The sequence below is a fragment of the Mesoplodon mirus genome, assembly GCF_964341445.2.
Source record: "Mesoplodon mirus genome assembly, chromosome: 8".
Lineage (NCBI taxonomy): Eukaryota > Metazoa > Chordata > Mammalia > Artiodactyla > Ziphiidae > Mesoplodon > Mesoplodon mirus.
In genome coordinates, this window is record NC_138984.1 from 38,877,647 (window position 1) to 38,898,948 (window position 21,302).

At 40.4% G+C, this 21,302-nt stretch overlaps 1 protein-coding gene across 4 annotated transcripts in view; it reads left to right on the plus strand.

The window, feature by feature from the left end:
* The window catches only part of ANKRD44 (ankyrin repeat domain 44), a 331,247-nt gene that overhangs the window by 161,972 nt on the left and 147,973 nt on the right, over window positions 1-21,302 (plus strand). For all 4 annotated transcript variants that reach the window (XM_082630931.1, XM_082630933.1, XM_082630932.1 and 1 more), the window contains exons 3-4: window positions 1,518-1,596; window positions 20,567-20,637. In XM_082630931.1, coding sequence (XP_082487057.1) covers window positions 1,518-1,596; window positions 20,567-20,637 — 150 coding nt within the window. The remainder of the gene's footprint in view (window positions 1-1,517; window positions 1,597-20,566; window positions 20,638-21,302) is intronic.

Genomic DNA, 21,302 nt, shown 5'->3' on the forward strand with positions numbered 1-21,302 from the left:
GCTTGTGGACATTCTTCTGATTGGTTGGTGGTGAGGTTATCGGGAGTCAACATCATCAACCTTCTGGTTCCAACTTATCTGGGGTCTACGTGCTTGTGGTCAGCATGCAGTTAACTTCTTCCTCTTGGTGGGGGTTTCAGTATCTGCAAAACAACTCAAGGATGTGGCTCAGGATATTGTCTATAGCACTTGAGGAGGAACTAAAGGTCCTAGATTTTGTTTAATGGCTAAACTATTATTATTTTCTCTTAATTTCTTTGTTTCTTTCTTTCTCACTTCTTTGATTAAATGTATTCTTTGGAACTTGGGGAAGGCCTAGGAGGCTAAAGTTTTTCTACAAACAAGAGGCAGGTAGAGGACAGGGACGTGGGTCCTGTCCCGGGAAGGCCCCATAGGGTCCTGCTGGGTTACAGTATCACACAACTATCTATGCTGTGACAACAGTGGCTACTATGGAGCACTTGCTGGGCATGCACCAAGCCTCATGCCTGCCTAGGACTTATTTACTTACATTATCTTGAATGTTCTTATCAGTTCTCTAGGGAGATATTATCATCTCCAGTTTACAAATGGGAAAGCAGTATTTTTTCCCCTGCCTGTTAGCAGGCTGCCTCTCAGCACAATATGTTAAATGCCTTTGCCGAGGACTGAGATTGGAATCTGACAGGTGAAGGTCTAATCTTGACTCTGCTATATACCTGTGGGGTCTTGAGGACATTTCTTAATTTATTTGAGCCATAGTTTCTCATCTATGAAACAGAGTAATATCTACCTCACCTCTCAGCTTCAAGGTCAACATCCTCTGAAAGGCCTTACTCAACCACTCTAAGGAATCTTTTTCCCATCTCCCCAGTCACTTGATCTCATTATCCTGTTTTTATTTTGTTATGGCCTTTATCACCATCTGAAAGGATCTCATGTGTCATTGGCTTACATGACTATTGTCGGCCTCCCCACATGATTGTGAGTTTCATGAAGCCAGGGACTGGGCCTGTCATGGTCACCCTCCCTGTCCCCAGAATCTGGCTTCTGGCACATAGTAGGCATTGAATAAGTACTACATGAATGGGCAGTGGTCTAGGCAACAGTTAACGGAAAATGTCCTTGTGAACAATTCCACTAGGTTCTCTTAGAAAGAAAATAAATCATTGAAAGCTTTGAACTATGCTGTTAAGGTAGGTAGAAAGATTTGAATTTTTTTTTTAACCATACTGAAGGTTTAAAAATAAGTGGAATTTCATCATCCAGTGCATGATGATCCATCCTTGACCTGAACTGGGCTTCAATAAAAGGAGCAGGGAGGCAAATACGACCCACAGACATGGAAATCGGGATCTTTCGTACACGTGACTGTGGGAGATGCTGAGAGAAATGTGTAACCAGAACTCACCTGAGTGGGTGTTTGGCCTTCAATCTCTGTCACAAGCATTAATCTCAGAGTGAGTGACATGTCGTACTATAACTACAAAAGATACCTCCGGCTGCCACTGACTTATTTATCTTTGCCATTGTTTCAGGATTCTGAGAAGCGAACTCCGCTTCACGTGGCTGCGTTTCTGGGAGATGCAGAGATCATTGAACTCCTGATTCTGTCAGGTAAGTATCAGCTGTACTTAAAAGTCAACTGCAGATAAAAATTTAAATGACCAATTTACTGGATTGACTACTACAATGAACCCAAACAAAATTTCTTTACTGTGCTCGTGGAAGTTTATTTGATCACGGAGTTTATCAGTAGACAAGGGACAATGCAAGACCTTCTTCTTATTGAAAAATGACTTCTCTAGTGAAACTTTTATATTGCTTTGAAAGTCTGATTCCTGACTGTCTAACCAGGCCCAGTATTGTAAATGAATTCAGTACATTTGGATATCTTTTAATTTTTTTTCATTGTATAAAAACAAAGAACAAACAAGAAAGCTGTTTTCTTAAGGTCTACATGAATACACGTAAATGTGTATGTGTATTTACATATATTTAAATTGCATTACAAAACAATACTATGTTTTGCTTATGGATACATGACTGTAATGATATAATCAAAGAATAAAAATATGGAAGGAAAGGAAACATATCCATTTCTAGATAGTGATTACCTCTGAGGAGGCCAACTGAGTGAGAGATGTCTTCAGGGGAGGGTATGAAAGAGACTATAACTCTGTAAAATATTTTATTTTTTTAAAATTGGGGTAAATACGGCCAACACATGTTAAATCAGATTTGTGTGTGTACTGGTCTTTGTGATATTATTCTCTTTATTTTTCGATGTATTTTAGATATTTCATCAGATTTTTTAAATGTCAGTGTTTTCATTTTTGGAAACCTGTATACTTGGTACATCTCATCAAACAGGCTTCCAAAACCAGTATGTGCTTTCTCCCTTGAGTATTTGCTAGACAAATCCCCAGAATGAATCTGAGCACGTGCACGTGTCTCAGTGTGGATTGTATGCAGGCCAGCTGGCTTTCTTTCTCCTTCTTTTGGTTTGGGGAGATTCAAATCTGGAGGCAATGCCTCTTCCCACAGACTATGCAAAAGGCCTATAATAAGGTTTTACCTTTGTTTGCAGTAGGGAAACTGTAGAATTCCAAAGTCAGCTATGCACAGGTAGGAACTGACATGGTATTCGAGCAGATGCAAGCATTGTGCTGTGATACACAAAGAAGACTCACATTGCGCTTATTTTTGTTGTGTTTGTGTCCTTGAGGTGGGTTTTCCCAGGAAACAAATATTTTGTGTCTTACAATGTTTGTGCCCCATGCTCTTGTCAATCTCGTGGAACTTAAGTTAGATTCCATGTAGTATTTCTGGTGCTCTTGAAACAGGCCTTCATTCTGATAATTCTAAAGATGTTTCAGGGCTGTGTTCCAAACAAAACATGTACCGTTTGAGGCTGGCACAGTCTATGGCTAACAGCCAGCGCACACCTGGCTGGTCACCCCAACAGCAGAAATTTGGCCCATGGAAAATTATAGGCAGAATTGGTGAGGGTGAAAAATAGTTTTGTGGTATGACACCTAATGGTCCCGACCTGCTGTACTCACCATCTAAATGTTGTATTAAGAGACAGATCTGGGTCTCAGAGGAATGTTTGATTCATGAATGTACAAATTCAAAAGCTTGTTTTAGATCCCCAGCTTTGGTTTTTGGTTTGTTTTTCCACATTCGAAGGGGAAGGTTTTAATTCTTCAACATGAAGGACCCATCTATTTTTTTTTCAGGCATCTGGGGTCTGGTGATCAAGAAACTTGGTTTCACCTCCCCTTCACGTGGGCATGGAGTACACCAGCCTCTTTTAAACGGGGCTTATTCAGTAGAGCCAGGAGAAACTGTTCTGTATATCTTGATCTGTACACCTGTTCTCTTAGCCCAGTCATCTAGGAAGAATCACTGGCTATTAATGTCTCTAGTATAATTTTGGGTGGCACATGCTATGGAATTTTTCCTTCTTCCCTCATCAAATTAGGAAGACTAAGGGCATGGGAGAACATTGGGAAAGTTCTTTAGAAATTTTATTCAGCTGTGGAAACTTAGGCGAATTCTTGGAATTCTCATGGTTTTAATTTCCCCAAAAGGTCCTTTATTCAATATGTATATATTCCTAAAGAAATATCATTGCAAGAGCAATGATTTCATCTCTGAGCTTACATCTGGCAGCTGACCCTTTAGGGAATCCAACCAAACTGTTTTCCAATTTAATAATGAATGAGGTGCTAACAATTCCCACGTTGGACAAATCACTTGGCTTTGCCAGAATTGCCCATTACAGCTGTGTTCTCCATTGTTGTATTAACTTACAGAGCATAGTGTAACCCAAGCCCGCTAAATTCCTACTGACATTATCTCCTGTTAGCCAGGCAGATGGAACCCTGAATGCCTCTGAGCAAACAGCGAGGAATTCAGGCCTTGCAGATTTCCTCTTCTTCTAACTGCCAGTCCACATTCTGGCTTTCTTTTCCCCACCTGCTTCTAGCTTCTGTTTTGGAACTGGCCGAGTCAGGATTAAGGCAAATACAAGGTCAAGAGCTTGCTAAATCGTTTGCCTGGAGATGGATGAATGAGATCAATGTGAACCAATCAGTGACCAAGAGTTAAGAGCCTAGGCTTGAGATATAGGAAACAGAGCACACAGAGAAACAGCCACAGTAACGAGACCCTGTAGAGAAACTCTGGAGACACGCAAGGGTTAGAGAGTTCTGGGCTGAAGGAAGAAAACCAGAAATACCCACCCTCTAACATGGGAGTGTTTGTGAGTTGTAACTACTAATTAAAAATAGTAAATTTATTAGCACATAGGCCACCAAACAAGTGGTATTCCTGTAAAATTATTTCCTGTGATTGTTCAAAATGTGATTACTACTCCCAATGCAAATTGCCTCCAGAGCTGGTAGCAGGTCATTCTTTTTTTTTTTTTTTTTTTTTTTGCTGTACGCGGGCCTCTCACTGTTGTGGCCTCTCCCGTTGCAGAGCACAGGCTCCGGACGCACAGGCCCAGCGGCCACGGCTCACGGGCCCAGCCGCTCCGCGGCATATGGGATCCTCCCAGACCGGGGCACGAACCCGTATCCCCTGCATCGGCAGGCAGACTCTCAACCACTGCGCCACCAGGGAGGCCCAGGTCATTCTTTTGATTATCTCATGCATAACAAATATTCATCCTTTGAGGTTGGATTTGGTTTTTTTTTTTTTGGTCTAGAGAAAGAGGGGTGATTAAATGAGTCAATGCTGATTTTGGCCTCCAATGTAGTGCGATTATAAAGTAATGGGCCATTTGCTGATGGGTATATAAACTGGTTCCAAAGGCAGCTCCAAGGGGAGTTTTTAAAATGCTTTGGACAATGCTACATACATGGAATTATCATACACTCTTCCAAGGTCATTGCTTTGAAGGACAGTGCTCCTGGGCTGTAATAAGATTTGGTCTGTTTGTTAAAAAAAAAAATCAAAAGCAAGCTGATCTCACTGTATTATAATCATACTTCATATGATCTTTCTTTCATATTTCTTTTTCTTTTAAATTAATTTGTTTATTTATCTAGTTTTTTGGCTGTGTTAGGTCTTCGTTGCTGTGCGTGGGCTTTCTCTAGTTGTGGTGAGCGGGGCTACTCTTCTTTGTGGTGTGCGGGCTTCTCATTGTGGTGGCTTCTCTTTGTTGCAGAGCACGGGCTCTAGGTGCGTGGTCTTCGGTAGCTGTGGCACACGAGCTCAGTAGTTGAGGTGCACAGGCTTAGTTGCTCTGCGGCATGTGGGATCTTCCCGGACCAGGGCTCGAACCCGTGTCCCCTGCATTGGCAGGCAGATTCTTAACCACTGTGCCACCAGGGAAGTCCCCATATTTATTTCTATAATTAAAAGCCAAACATTGGCTAAGCCCACCTTAAGAATCAGTTGTTCTCTCTGGCCTGTAAGAGTTTTAGTCATTTGGTCTACCTTTTTTCTTTATTCAACTTCTTCCTAGATGACAGGGCTAAGAGAACAGAAGTATTGCCTCTGGAAAAGATGCTCAGAGTTCTCTTTACTCCTGATATCTATGAAGATAAAATCAAGTGTTAATAAGGATAAGATTTTTTTAAAAAGGTATTTAATTTGTAATTAGAGTTTATGCCTGATCACTTTTAGTTGTGTCTTTGTTTCTGCAGAATCAGCATAGCCTAGTGCTTTAAAAAAAATGATAAGCTTTAAAATGTCCTTGAGGAAATAGCATTTGCCTTTAAATCATGAGACATGCAGACTCTGTGTCCTTCAGTGCACAATGGTGCCTGACAGGCAGGTAAATAACATGAAGCTTCCTTTAGAAAAATCAGTTATAAATATTCAACTCAAAAGCATCTGATGTCTCCCTCTGACATGTAAACAAGACCCTCAGACAGACGGAGGAAGAGGATGAGGAAGCCGGTCTCACGGGATGACACTGATGAAATATTGCGTCCCCATTCAGACAACTCTGCTTTTGTCGTAATAATTTTGTTGTTCTGGGAGAGGAGGTTTCCTTGGCAGCCGCCTCTTCAACCTTTTGGAGGAGGATTAGTAGAGGAATGGAGGACTTAAATAGTGACTGAAAGAATCTACTTCTTAGATTTCTAATTATCTTTCAATTCCTCAAGTGACCCCAAAGCTGCATGAACACAGTGCTGGTGTTTGTTACACACGGGACATGTGTTGCTTTATGCTGCGCAGCAAGCTCAGGGTCAAGGTGGTGGGATGAATCGGGAGATTGGGATTGACATATATATACAAATATGTATAAAATAGATAACTAATAAGAACCTGCTATATAAAAAAATAAAATAAAAATTTAAAAAATAATAACAATACAATATAAATGTATACATATAAATTATAAGAGTGACAAAGTGAAAGAGAGGCATGGACATATATACACTACCAAACGTAAGGTAGATGGATAGTGGGAAGCAGCCGCATAGCACAGGGAGATCAGCTCGGTGCTTTGTGACTGCCTGCAGGGGTGGGATAGGGAGGGTGGGAGGGAGGGAGACGCAAAAGGGAAGGGATGTGGGAACAGATGTATATGTATGACTGATTCACTTTGTTATAAAGCAGAAACTAACTAAATAACTAACTAAATAAATAAATATACACTAAAAAAATAAAAAAAATAAAAAAATAAATTATAAGAAAAACATAGTAGAAAAACAGGAGAAATAGGCAAAGAATATAAATACATGGTTCTCAGAGAATGAATTTTAAATGACCAATAAACAAACATATTAGAGATGCCCAACCTCACTGTTAAACAGGAAACACAAAAATGTGAGACCATTTTTCTCCAATCAGATTTGCACTATTTTATTTTATTTCTTTATTTTTGGATGCATTGGGTCTTCATTGCTGTGTGCAGGCTTTCTCTAGTTTCAGTGAGCGGGGGCTACTCTTCGTTGTGGTGCGTGGGCTTCTCATTGTAGTGGCTTCTCTTGTTGCAGAGCACGGGCTCTAGGTGCGCAGGCTTCAGTAGTTGTGGCACGTGGGCTCGGTAGTTGTGGCGCTCAGGCTCTAGAGCGTAGGCTCAGTAGTTGTGATACACGGGCTTAGTTGCTCTGCGGCATGTGGGATCCTCCTGGACCAGGGCTCGAACCGGTGTCCCCTGCACTGGCAGGCGGATTCTTAACCACTGCATCACCAGGGAAGTCCTGCAATATTTTAAATAACTGATAATATCAAGTGTTGATGAGAATGTGGGGAAATTAAGCAATCATACACCGTGAGTGTTGATACACTTTAGAGGGTTCAGACTATGAAAACCAAAAGTGTGCATGACAAAGTCCGTTTCTAATTATCTATCCTAGACAAATACTTGCACATTTGCGTAAGGAGTCATTTTCTGGATGTTCATAGCAGCATTGTTTGACTAGTGAAATACTGGAAACAATTGAAATACCCATCAATAGAGAGAATGTCTAAAAAAAAATGTGTATTTATATGTTGGAATACATGTGGCAAATAAAGAGAATGGACTCATTCTCTAAGTTTCAACATAAACAGATATGAAAAATGTATTATTGAATGAAACAAGGAAATTCAGTGTTATTACAATATGACACATTAATGTAAAAGCATACTTATTAAATAGTGCTACAAATTTTTAAAAATTGTGTAATATTTTAAAAAACAAGAAGACTATTGTATTGGCCACTCAGCTTAATTCTCTGATTTTCTATGTGTACACATATTTGTATATGAAGACATAAAAGAAACGAGAAGCTCTACTACTCAGAGTAGTAGTTTTCTTCAGGGAGTGAAGAGAGTCCAGCATTGGGGATGATTCTCAAGGGGGCTTTACCTAAATCTTCAACAATCTATCTTTTAAAAGAAGAATGCATTCATGTATTACTCATATGATCAAAACATGAAGTAAAATAGGTCTGCTGCTATTCATGGTGATAGGCACATTTTCATAGCTCTGCTTCAAGCCAGTTCAGTTGAGGAGACATTGCTGGATCTTTCTTTTAACCAGAAAGCATCCTTCATGTGGCAACTGTTAACTAAGGTCTGAGCTGGACTCAGAACTGTGTCAATGGTAGATACCCCTGGTCTCTATGCCTTACTTCCCTGATTCTACTTTGATAATAGTTAGCAAGCAAGTGTACAGTGTTTACCATGTGCCAGGAAGTGATCTCAGGGCTTTTGTGGTACATCCTTCTAGAATGTTTAATGTTTTTACAAAAATGGGTTCATTCATTCATAATGTTTTAGTACTTGCTTTTTGCACACAACCATAGTTTGTGAACATCTCTCCACATTATTAAGCATTCTTACAAAGCATCGCAGCTGCATCATGTGGCTGTATGGTAATTTATTTAACCAATCCTTTGTCTAATGCCAAAGTTGTTTCAAGTATTTTACTTTTATGACTAACCTTTCTTAAATCATCCTTAAAGATTAGTCTTAACATTTACCTAAAGTTATTTCCTTACGATAGAGCATTCTAATACACACATACAAAGACAAAAATAGGTTGTGTATATGAGAGAGAGAGGGAGGAGGGAGGAGAGAGGAGGGGGAGACAGAGGGAGGGAGGAGAAAGAGAGGAGGATGGAAGGTAAGATTTTTGGGTTTTTTTGTTTAACGTCTTTATTGGAGTATAATTGCTTTACAGTGTTGTGTTAGTTTCTGCTGTATAAAAAAGTGAATCAGCTATATGCATACGTATATCCCCATATCCCCTCCCTCTGGCGTCTCCCTCCCACCCTCCCTATCCCACCCCTCTAGGTGGTCACAAAGCACCGAGCTGATCTCCCTGTGCCATGCAGCTGGGAAGGTAAGATTTGAACTTGCAGGTAGACACAGGTCAGGCGTGTACTACACACATGTCCTCTGCCCTCGTCAGTATGCTGGTGGTTTGGCTGGTGAGGGAGCTACTGAGATGAGATGCTTAGATTCAAAATGTGGTGATAAAATGGCATATGGAAAGACAGCAAACGATTCGCTAAGATTCTAGAGCCCTCGCACCTTTGGGTAGGCACAAGCTTTTTTTTTTAATTTTTATTTTTTATACAGCAGGTTCTTATTAGATAATATCTATTTTATACATATTAGTCTATACATGTCAATCCCAATCTCCCAATTCATCCCACCACCACCACCACACCCGCCCCCGCTTTCCCCTCTTGGTGTCCATACATCTGTTCTCTACATCTGTGTCTCTATTTCTGCCTTGCAAACCAGTTCATGTGTACCATTTTTCTAGATTCCACATATATGCGTTAATATACAATATTTGTTTTTCTCTTTCTGAGTTACTTTACTCTGTATGACAGTCTCTAGGTCCATCTACATCTCTACAAATGACCCAGTTTTGTGCCTTTTTATGGCTGAGTAATATTCTATTGTATATATGTACCACAACTTCTTTATCCATTCGTCTGTCGATGGGCATTTAGATTGCTTCCATGACCTGGCTATTATAAATAGTGCTGCAATGAACATTGGGGTGCATGTGTCTTTTTGAATTATGGTTTTCTCTGGGTATATGCCCAGTAGTGGGATTGCTGGGACATATGGTAATTCTATTTTTAGTTTTTTAAGGAACTTCCATACTGTTCTCCATAGTGGCTGTATCAATTTACATTCCCACCAACAGTGCAAGAGGGTTCCCTTTTCTCCACACCCTCTCTAGCATTTGTTGTTTGTAGATTTTCTGATAATGCCCATTCTAACCAGTGTGAGGTGATACCTCATTGCAGTTTTGACTTGCATTTCTCTAATAATTAGTGATGTTGAGCAGCTTTTCATATGCCTCTTGGCCATCTGTATATCTTCTTTGGAGAGATTGTGTATTTAGGTCTTCTGCCCATTTTTGGATTAGGTTGTTTGTTTCTTTAATATTGAGCTGCATGAGCTGTTCATATATTTTGGAGATTAATCATTTGTCCGTTGATTCGTTTGCAAATATTTTCTCCCATTCTTAGGGTTGTCTTTTCGTCTTGTTTATAGTTTCCTTTGCCGTGCAAAAGCTTTGAAGTTTCATTTTGTCCCATTTGTTTATTTTTGTTTTTATTTCCATTACTCGAGGAGGTGGGTCAAAAAGGATCTTGCTGTGATTTATGTCATAGAGTGTTCTTCCTATGTTTTCCTTTAAGAGTTTTATAGTGTCCGGTCTTAGATTTAGGTCCTTAATCCATTTTGAGTTTATTTTTGTGTATGGTGTTAGGGAGTGTTCTAATTTCATTTTTTACATGTAGCTGTCTAGTTTTCCCAGTACCACTTACTGAGGAGACTGTCTTTTCTCCATTGTGTATCCTTGCCTCCTTTGTCATAGATTAGTTGACCATAGATATGTGGGCTTATCTCTGGGCTTTCTATCCAGTTCCATTGATCTATGTTTCTGTTTTTGTGCCAGTGCCATATTGTCTTGATTACCATAGCTTTGTAGTATAGTCTAAATCAGGGAGTCTGATTCCTCCAGATCTGTTTTGTTCCCTCAAGATTGCTTTGGCTATTCAGGGTCTTTTGTGTCGCCATACAAATTTTAAGATTTTTTGTTCTAGTTCTGTAAAAAATGCCATTGGTAATTTGATAAGGATTGCATTGGATCTGTAGATTGCTTTGGGTAGTATACTCATTTTTACAATATTGATTCTTCCAATCCAAGAATATGGTATATCTCTCCATCTGTTTGTGTCATCTTTGATTTCTTTCATCAGTGTTTTATAGTTTTCTGAGTACAGGTCTTTTACTTCCTTAGGTAGGTTTATTCCTAAGTATTTTACTCTTTTCGTTGCAATGGTGTATGGGATTATTTCCTTAATTTCTCTTTCTGATCTTTCGTTGTTAGTGTATAGGAATGCAAGAGATTTCTGTGCATTAATTTTGTATCCTGCAACTTTACCAAATTCATTGATTAGCTCTAGTAGTTTTCTAGCGGCATCATTAGGATTATCTATGTATAGTCTCATGTCATCTGCAAACAGTGACAGTTTTACTTCTTCTTTTCCAATTTGTATTCCTTTTATTTCTTTTTCTTCTCTGATTGCCATGGCTAGGACTTCCAAAACTATGTTGAATAATAGCAGTGAGAGTGGACATCCTTGTCTTGTTCCTGATCTTAGAGGAAATGCTTTCAGTTTTTCACCATTGAGAATGATGTTTGCTGTGGGTTTGTTGTATATGGCTTTTATTACGTTGAGGTAGGCTCCCTCTATGCCCACTTTCTGGAGAGTTTTTATCATAAATGGGTGTTGAATTTTGTCAAAAGCTTTTTCTGCATCTGTTGAGATGATCATATGGTTTTTATTCTTTAATTTATTAATATGGTGTATCTCACTGATTGATTTGCGTATATTGAAGAATCCTTGCATTCCTGGGATAAATCCCACTTGATCATGGTGTATGATCCTTTTAATGTGTTGTTGGATTCTGTTTGCTAGTATTTTGTTGAGGATTTTTGCATCTATATTCATCATCACTGATATTGGTCTGTAATTTTCTTTTTTTGTAGTACGTTTGTCTGGTTTTGGCATTAGGGTGATGGTGGCCTCATAGAATGAGTTTGGAAATGTTCCTTCCTCTGCAATTTTTTGGAAGAGTTTGAGAAGGATGGGTGTTAGCTCTTCTCTAAATGTTTGATAGAATTCACCTGTGAAGCCATCTGGTCCTGGATTTTTGTTTGTTGGAAGATTTTTTTTTTTTTTTTTTTTGTGGTACGCGGGCCTCTCACTATTGTGGCCTCTCCCGTTGCAGAGCACAGGCTCCGGATGCGCAGGCTTAGCAGCCATGGCTCATGGGCCCAGCCGCTCCGTGGCATGTGGGATCTTCCCAGACCAGGGTACAAGCCCGTGTCCCCTGCATCGGCAGGCAGACTCTCAACCACTGCGCCACCAGGGAAGCCCTGTTGGAAGATTTTTAATCACAGTTTCAATGTCATTACTTGTGATTGGTCTGTTCATATTTTCTGTTTCTTCCTGGTTCAGTCTTGGAAGGTTATACCTGTCTAAGCATTTGTCCATTTCTTCCAGGTTGTCCATTTTATTGGCATAGAGTTGCTTGTAGTAGTCTGTCATGATGCTTTGTATTTCTTCGGTGTCCGTTGTAACTTTTCTTTTTTCTTTTCTAATTTTATTGATTTGAGTCCTCTCCCTCTTTTTCTTGATGAGTCTGGCTAAAGGTTTATCAATTTTGCTTACTTTCTCAAAGAATCACCTTCTAGTTTTGTTGATCTTTGCTATTGTTTTCTCTGTTTCTATTTTATTTATTTCTGCTCTAATCTTTATGATTTCTTTCCTTCTACTAACTTTGGGTTTTGTTTGTTCTTCTTTCTCTAGTTCCTTTAGGTGTAAGGTTAGATTGTTTACTTGAGATTTTTCTTGTTTCTTAAGGTAGGCTTGTATAGCTATACACTTCCCTCTTAGAACTGCTTTTGCTGCATCAAATAGTTTTGTATCATCGTGTTATCATTGTCATTTGTCTCTTCGTATTTTTTGATTTCCTCTTTGATTTCTTCAGTGATCTCTTTGTTATTTAGTAACGTATTGCTTAGCTTCCATGTGTTTGTGTTTTTTACGTTTCTTTCCCTGTAATTCATTTCTAATCTCATAGCGTTGTGGTCAGAAAAGATGCTTGATATGATTTCAATTTCTTAAATTTATCAAGGCTTGATTTGTGACCCAAGATGTGATCTGTCCTGGAGTATGTTCCATGTGCACTTGAGAAGAAAGTGTAATCTGCTGTTTTTGCATGGAATGTCCTATAAATATCAGTTAAATCTGTCTGTTCTATTGTGTCACTTAAAGCTTGTGTTTCCTTATTAATTTTCTGTCTGGATGATCTGTCCATTGGTGTAAGTGAGGTGTTAAAGTCCCCCACTATTATTGTGTTACTGTCAACTTCCTCTTTTATAGCTGTTAGCATTTGCCTTATGTATTGAGGTGCTCCTATGTTGGGTGCATATATATTTATAATCATTATATCTTCTTCTTGGGTTGATCCCCTGATCATTATGTAGTGTCCTTCCTTGTCTCTTGTAACATTCTTTATTTTAAAGTCTATTTTATCTGATATGAGTATTGCTACTCCAGCTTTCTTTTGACTTCCACTTGCATGAAATATCTTTTCCTATCCCATCACTTACAGTCTGTATGTGTCCCTAGGTGTGAAGTGGGTCCCTTGTAGACAGCATATAGATGGGTCTTGTTTTTGTATCCATCCAGTGAGCCTGTGTCTTGGTTGGAGCATTTAATCCATTCACGTTTAAGGTAATTATCTATATGTATGTTCCTATGACCATTTTCTTAATTGTTTTGGGTTTGTTTTTATAGGTCCTTTTCTTCTCTTGTGTTTCCCACTTAGAGAAGTTCCTTTGATTTCTCCCTCGAATCTGAATGAGATCCTTGCTGTGTAAAGTAACCTTGGTTGTAGTTTTTTCCCTTTCATCACTTTAAATATATCGTGCACTCCCTTCTGGCTTGTAGAGTTTCTGCTGAGAAATCAGCTGTTAACCTTATGGGGGTTCCCTTGTATGTTATCTGTCGTTTTTCCCTTGTTGCTTTTTTTTTTTTTTTTTTTTTCTTTTTTTTTGCAGTATGCGGGCCTCTCACTGTTGTGGCCTCTCCCGTTGCGGAGCACAGGCTCCGGATGCGCAGGCCCAGCGGCCATGGCTCACGGGCCCAGCCGCTCCGCGGCATATGGGATCCTCCCAGACCGGGGCACGAACCCGTATCCCCTGCATCGGCAGGCGGACTCTCAACCACTGCGCCACCAGGGAGGCCCCCTTGTTGCTTTTATTTATTTTTTTTTGTTTTTGTTTTTGTTTTTTTTTTTTTGCTTTTTTTTTGTTTTTTTTTGCTATACGCGGGCCTCTCACTGCTGTGGCCTCTCCCGTTGCGGAGCACAGGCTCCGGACACACAGGCTCCGCGGCCATGGCTCGCGGGCCCAGCCGCTCCGCGGCATGTGGGATCTTCCGGGATCGGGGCACGAACCCGTGTCCCCTGCATCGGCAGGCGGACTCTCAACCACTGCGCCACCAGGGAAGCCCCCCCCTTGTTGCTTTTAATACTTTTTCTTTGTCTTTAATTTTTGTCAATTTGATCACTATGTGTCTTGGCATGTTTCTCCTTGGGTTTGTCCTCCTTGGGACTCTCTGCACTTCCTGGACTTGGGTGGCTATTTCCTTTCCCGTGTGAGGGAAGTTTACAACTATAATCCCTTCAAGTATTTTCTCGGGTCCTTTCTCTTTCTCTCTCTTCTCCTTCTGGGACCCCTATGTTGCAGATGTTGGTGCGTTTAATGTTGTCCCAGAGGTCTCTTAGGCTGTCTTCATTTCTTTTCATTCTTTTTTCTTTATTCTGTTCTGTGGCAGTGAATTCCACCATTCTGTCTTCCAGTTCACTTATCTGTTCTTCTGCCTCAGTTATTCTGCTATTGATTCCTTCTAGTGTATTTTTCATTTCAGTTATCGTATTGTTCATCTCTGTTTGTTTGATCTTTAATTCTTCTAGGTGTTTGTTCTTTAATCTTTTATGTCTTTGTTAAACATTTCTTGCATCTTTTCAATCTTTGCCTCCATTCTTTTTCCAAGGTCCTGGATCATCTTCACTGTCATTATTACAAATTCTTTTTCTGGAAGGTTACCTGTCTCCACTCCATTTAGTTGTTTTTCTGGGGTTTTATCTTTTTCCTTCATCTGGTACATAGTCCTCTGCCTTTTCATTTTGTCTCTCTTTCTGTGAATGTGGCTTTCGTTCCACATGCTGCAGAATTGTAGTTCTTCTTGCTTCTGCTGTCTGCCCTCTGATGGATGAGGCTATCTAAGAGACTTTTGCAAGCTTCCTGATGGGAGGGACTGGTGGTTGGTAGAGCTGGGTGTTGCTCTGGTGGGCAGAGCTCAGTAAAACTTTAATCCACTTGTCTGCTCATGGGTGGGGCTGAGTTCCCTCCCTGTTGGTTGTTTGGCCTGAGGCGACCCAGCACTGGAGGCCACATGCTCTTTGGTGGGGCTAATGGCAGACTCCTGGAGGGCTCACACCAAGGATTGCTTCCCAGAACTTGTGCTGTTGGTGTCCTTGTCCCTGCAGTGAGCCACAGCCGCCCGCCGCCTCTGTAGGAGACCCTCCAACACTAGCAGGTAGGTCTGGTTCAGTCTCCTATGGGGTCACTGCTCCTTCCTCTGGGTCCCGATGCTTTGTGTGTGCCCTCCAAAAGTAGAGTCTCTGTTTCCCACAGTGCTCTCCAAGTCCTGCAGTCAAATCCTGCTAGCCTTCAAAGTCTGATTCTCTGGGAATTCCTCCTCCTGTTGCCGGATCGCCAGGTTGGGAAGCCTGACATGGGGTTCAGAACCCTCACTGCAGTGGGTGGACTTCTATGGTATAATTGTTCTCCAGTTTTTGAGTCACCCACCCAGCAGTTATGGGATTTGATTTTATTGTGACTGCACCCCTCTTGTTGTCTCATTGCGGCTTCTCCTTTGTCTTTGGATGTGGGGTATCTTTTTTGGTGAGTTCCAGTGTCTTCTATCTATGGTTTTTCAGCAGTTAATTGTGATTTCGGTGCTCTCACAAGAGGGAGTGAGTGCACATCCTTCTACTCCGCCATCTTCATCCCAAGAGGCACAGACTTCTGAGGTCCTGCCTTTCCTGCATGTGCTGACTTGCCTCTATTCAACAGCTGGGGAGATCAGCGATAGTGATTGTGGAGAGAGGACAGCATGAGAAAAAAATGACAATAAGACCAGCAAATAACACGTCGTTAACTTGAAATTTTCTTATCAAAATGGACTGTACAAATGAGGTCATCTGCAAATCCAACAGCAGCTCTTACTCATCTTTCCTTACTCACCTTGGGTGAGCCTTAGGAAAGTCCTGGAAGAGACTATGAATGGGCCATTTTATATGAAAGTGTCATTTTTCTAACAAGAAGGGTGACTAACCAAGAAAAAAGTTGTGTAAGAAAAAGCAACTTAATCCCCCCAAACCATTTTCATTAAGAGACATAAAACTTTAAGTGTACTAGCTTTCTTAAAAGTGTTTTATTAGAAAATATTTCAAACATATAGAAAAGTATGGATAATAATGTAATCAATACCCATGTATATCAAGCTTTAAGAAATCTTAAGATTTTTCTGTACTTGCATTATATCTTTTTGAAAAGAAAGTAAAGCATTGAAGACACAGTTGAAGCCCATTGTATCCTTTCCTTATCCTTTCACACCTTCCCTCCCAAGAGTCAACCACTAGCCAGAATTGGTAGTTGTTTTCTTTAGCCATATTTATTACTATTATTTCAATCTATGCATCTATAAACAACATATTGCTTTGTTTTTTTGTAAATTTAAAAACTTTATGTAACTGGTATTAAGCCATTGGTATTAATCTGCAACTTCATTTGTTCATTCAGTGTTGTGTTTTTGAAGTGCATATGTTTATATATGTAACTTCAGTCTGTTCATTTCCATGACATTGTAGCATCCCATTGTACAAATGTACCACAGTGTATTTTTCCATTTTCCTCTTGATCAACATTTAGGATCCCAATATCTTGCTGTTACACACATACTTCAGTGACTATTCTTGTACATGTATGAGAATTTCTCTAGGGTATATGATAGGGTGGAATTGCTGGGTGGTGTAGGACACGCACATTATCAGTTTTATTAGGTAGCACCACCCTGTTTCAAAAGGGGGTTGTACCAATTCACACTCTCACCTTCTGTATCTATGTTTCCCTGTTGTTCCATATCCTTGGTAACTCTTGGCATTTCACACTTTAAAATTTTCCCCAGTTTGATGTGTGCGATATGCTTTGTTAATGTTGCTTTCATTTGCTTCTCCCTGATGAGTTTTGAGAAGTATCTTTTCACATGTGTCTTACCATTTGGGTTTCTTCTTCTTGCATTAGCTTTTTAAATTTATACACAATATTTACTCTGTGAAAGACCATGAATAACAAAATATGTATTTCTGTTCCATATTGTTATAACTGGTGTTTGGAACGAGAAGGAAAAATATGAGAAAGAAGGAATGAAATCAAGGGGGAAGATATACATATATATGAAAAATATATACATGAAAATGGAGAAAGAGGGAGAGAAGAGTGACTCTAAGGACCAGAGAGAAAGATGGGGAAAATGGAAGGGAAATGCAATCAGTGTTAGTTGAATGCTGGGTGAATGTTACTAATTTTGAAGTGAGGCATACTGCCCTAGAGTTTGGCTTTGATGTCAGACCACCTAGGTTCAAATCTACCATCTCCTAGCTGGGGACCTGGAGCATGTTATTTCTCATGGCCTTGGTTCCCTCATCTATAAAACTGGCATAATAAGAGTATCTCCCTATTAAATGGATTACACGTACGTTAGTATAGTCAGCGTTCAGCCATTCTTAACATGGCTCTTAGCAATTTCACAGCTCTAATGGTAGAACCATAGCTCCTTAGAACTGAAGAGAGCTACTCAAACAAACGAGTAGCCAAGCCTGGGGTCTGCCACCTAGCATTTAGAGCTGCACTGTTCAGTATGGTAGCCACACTCCACCTGTGGCTATTGAACACTTGAAGTGTGGCCCGATTGAATGGAGATGTGCTGTGAGTGTGAAATACACATGGGAGTTTGAAGCTTTAGCATGAAAAAAAGAATGCAAATTATCTCAATAATTAAAAAATTCAATTACATGATAATATTTTGGATATATTGAGTTAAGTAAGTAAAATATATTACTAAAGTTAATTTACTTGTTTTTTATACCCTTTTTAGTGTGGTTACTAGAACATTTTCAGTTACTTGGTTCACATTATATTTCCATTGGGCAGCACTGATTTAGAGGCTCTGAGGCAGAACTGATATGCTACCCATAGCGGGTATCAATCTGTCCCATGTAGCATTCCTTCCTACAAACGTACATAAAGTGTTGATAAGAAAGAACATCATGCAGACAGCCAGGTGAAAATTCAAACCCAGAAACAGAGGGAACTTACGGCCAGATGTTCTTCATCTCAGATGACTGATTTGACTTCGTGACACGGAAGTCCCTTAAAAGTGGACAGGGAATCTGAAGGGACACCCTGATACAGCCATCTCTACCGGTAGGGAATGAGACTTGAATCCAGCTCTTCGTGAAATCTGGGTGATGTTTGTGACGTGTCAAAGAAACAGCCTAGGACTAAGTAACAAATATACATTTGAGTTACGAGAGGGAATAAAAGGTCTGTCTTCTGATATGCAGGTATAAGCACAATGTGGTAAAATAGACATATTTATGACCCGGGTAAAGGCCTGAAAAAAAGATGGGTAATTTTAGAAGGGTTGAATGCTGAATGTTGGAAGAAGAAATACTAGGACCTGAGGGATAAATACTGTTTGTTTCTAAACCAGAAAGGTAGGCTTTGTAACAATCATCTGATGCTCCCTTGGAACTTAGGCTTAGGAGAGGAAAGCTAAAATTTGTTTTTTGGTAGGGAAAATTTTGTTTTAAAACTCACAATATTTTCTGCTCTCAATTACATCTGGGTTTCCTCCTCCCTGGCATTCTGTAGCATCTGAGTCTCTCTTAATCTTCAAAAGATACCTGTTTGTGCAATCTCTAGGTGATGGTTCTTTGCGTTCTTAAATCTATATGTTTGACTTCCCCCTACTTTCCTGGGCGAAGACCTGAGTCATAGATTTAGAAGTAAATATGACATTAGAGGGGATTTGGAAATAAGAACTGCTAATATTTTTCTAGTGCTTTGCAATTTACAAAGCACCTTCAAATTCACTTGATTCTCCCAACCACCTCATGAGGTGGGTAGAGAAGTATTATTATGTTGTTGTTGTTAGCCTCATTTTTACAGAGTAGTGGCTTTTGGTAGCTGGGCCAGTAGGTGCTGAAATCAGAATCAAATCTGGGTCTTCGGACCATGAATCCCACTGTCCTTCCCAGACCTCATTCTTTTCACTCCAGAGCATTTAGCCCAGGACATCCTGCTACTGGGGAGAGAGATGTCTGCTGCCTTGGCGTCTTAGCACCACCAAACTGATTTTGTTTGATTCTTACTGATGTAAGGGGCTTGAACCTTTTCAGGTAAGCTGCCTGGATGAAGTTAGTAGAATTAGGATTCAAATAATTTTAAGCTTGATAAATTAAGCAACAACTTACCAGTGGCTCTCAATCTTAACAGCCTATTACAATAACCGTGGGTCCTGGGGAGTTTTTAAAAACTACCTGTGCCTGGTCCCACCTCCAACTAATGAAATCAGAATGAGGGGAGAAGAGACATTCTCTCTTGTTTTAGGGATTATTATGTTCTTGTTTTCTATCATTAGTATGGTTGATGGTATTTGTTCTTCAGCTAAAGAGAAAAAACAGTGTAAGTTCTATGATTAAATTAAATTTCTAGCACACTTTTATCCATGAAAGTCTCCTGCTGCTTTTTTTTTTTTCTAAACACGGTTCCTGTTTTTTAGCTGTCAGCTGGCCTTGGCCTCACAGAGATTGGTCAGCCTCTGCTTACACTTGACTCACTTTCTCGGCCCTTGTCTCAGAGCCACCTCCTTTGCACTTCCCCTCCTCTGCCTTACTTTCTAGTTTCTTTGAGCTTCCTTCCTTGTTGTCCTAAGGCTAAAACAGGGTCCTCTTATTGCATCTGCAAAGATATCATAGATCTTTTCTCCTCCTCTCCTTTTGCAGTCCTTTTATAAAACTTTCCATCTCTGACCAGAAGACTGATCAAAATCCAGATTCCAAAAAAAGGAAGCTCATATTGGATGTTGTAGTGGTTCAGCTGTAGCTTGGTGGGCGTGTACGCATGGAGAATTGTGCAGGTGTCATGGGCGGAGGGCATACTCTACTTTCCAGGAATCTGTTCCTGTGGGGCTTCTGCTCCATGATTGTGATGTGGCTCCCAGGGAGCTGAGCATGGGCACCTCCCTGAGTATGACCGGGCTCTGGCTTGTGTGGCAGCCTGTATGCCCACCCCATAGTGTGAGCGAGCCGTGAGCAGCCTACATAGGCTTCATGTTGTGTCTGTCCAAAAGCTCCATGGAACCTGGCTTCTTCCTACCAAAATATTTGGCTAGTTCCAGAGAAATAATTGGGATTCTTGGATAAAACAGATTTCTGCTAATCCCTTTAGCCCAGATCAAATCTCATCAGAACTCAACTTCATGTTGTGTGCCCTGTGAGATAGATACGCTTAATGACTAAAAATAAAATAATGTATATGATTATATATTTTATATTCAGGAATATATGTTACATTCAGGAACACGAACACACACACACACACACACACACACATGCATACACACCCCTGAAAAGTTCTTCATTCTTCAGAACCTACATTTCTATAGTTCTGGAGAATCTCAGCTTTCTTACAACTGTATCTCCTACCCAGTGAGACACTGTTATTTCTCATCTAGTCTTGACCCGATTCTTGTGACATCCTCAGCTCCTGATCTTGCTCCTTCTACTGCATTCAATGTCTTCTCCTTGTTTGGTGGCTAGAAAGCACATGACTGACAGAAAGGAAAAAACAAAACAAAATGTGTTGGTTGCACCTGGCAAATGAGAGCACAAGATATAGCATCTGACTTCACATCAGCAGAATTGCATTATGCCTCTAACCTGTGCTGTTTGGTTCCAGGAGCTCGTGTGAATGCCAAGGACAACATGTGGCTGACCCCACTGCACCGGGCTGTTGCCTCCAGAAGTGAAGTGAGTGATTATCTTATTTAATCTAGCACCTCCAGTTCCTAGAAAGAGAAAAATGCTTTCTGCTGAATTAGGGATTCTCACTGGTAAGCAAAAGGCTTTTACTTCTAATGCAGGAGGGTTACCAAATTGAACAGCTGTTTGTTTAAGCACCTCCTGTGTGCCAGGCATGGTGCTAGGGGCTGACTGGGGTGGTCCAAGATGGACGGTGTGATCCTTGACTTCAGTGAGTTCTCAGTCTGAAGGGGGTGCAAACAGGTAAGCAGATCTGTACAGTATCATAACTGAATTGGAGGAGGAAGCAAATAACTGTCTTCTTGAATAGACGAAGTCTTCCAAGAAGACATGTCAATTGAGCTAGTCCTTAGAGGGTGATAGGGACTTACCAGGCCAGGAAAAGGAGAGAGGGCTGAGGCAGGAGGACAAACATGCTGTAGGGAAAGGGTCATGGAAGTGATTGAATGGTGAGTTCAGTTGGATGTAGCTGGAACACAGGGTGTAGTAGAAGATAAGTCTGATAGTAGAGGCTGGGTCCAATAGCAGAGGGCTGGGTGTCCTCTGAGCAGTGGGGAGTGTTGACAGCAGAGATAAGTTGTGAACCTGACAGGATATGGAACTTGTGAGGGTGAGATGGAAAAGAAGCCATTGGGTGAATGGTAACACCATTA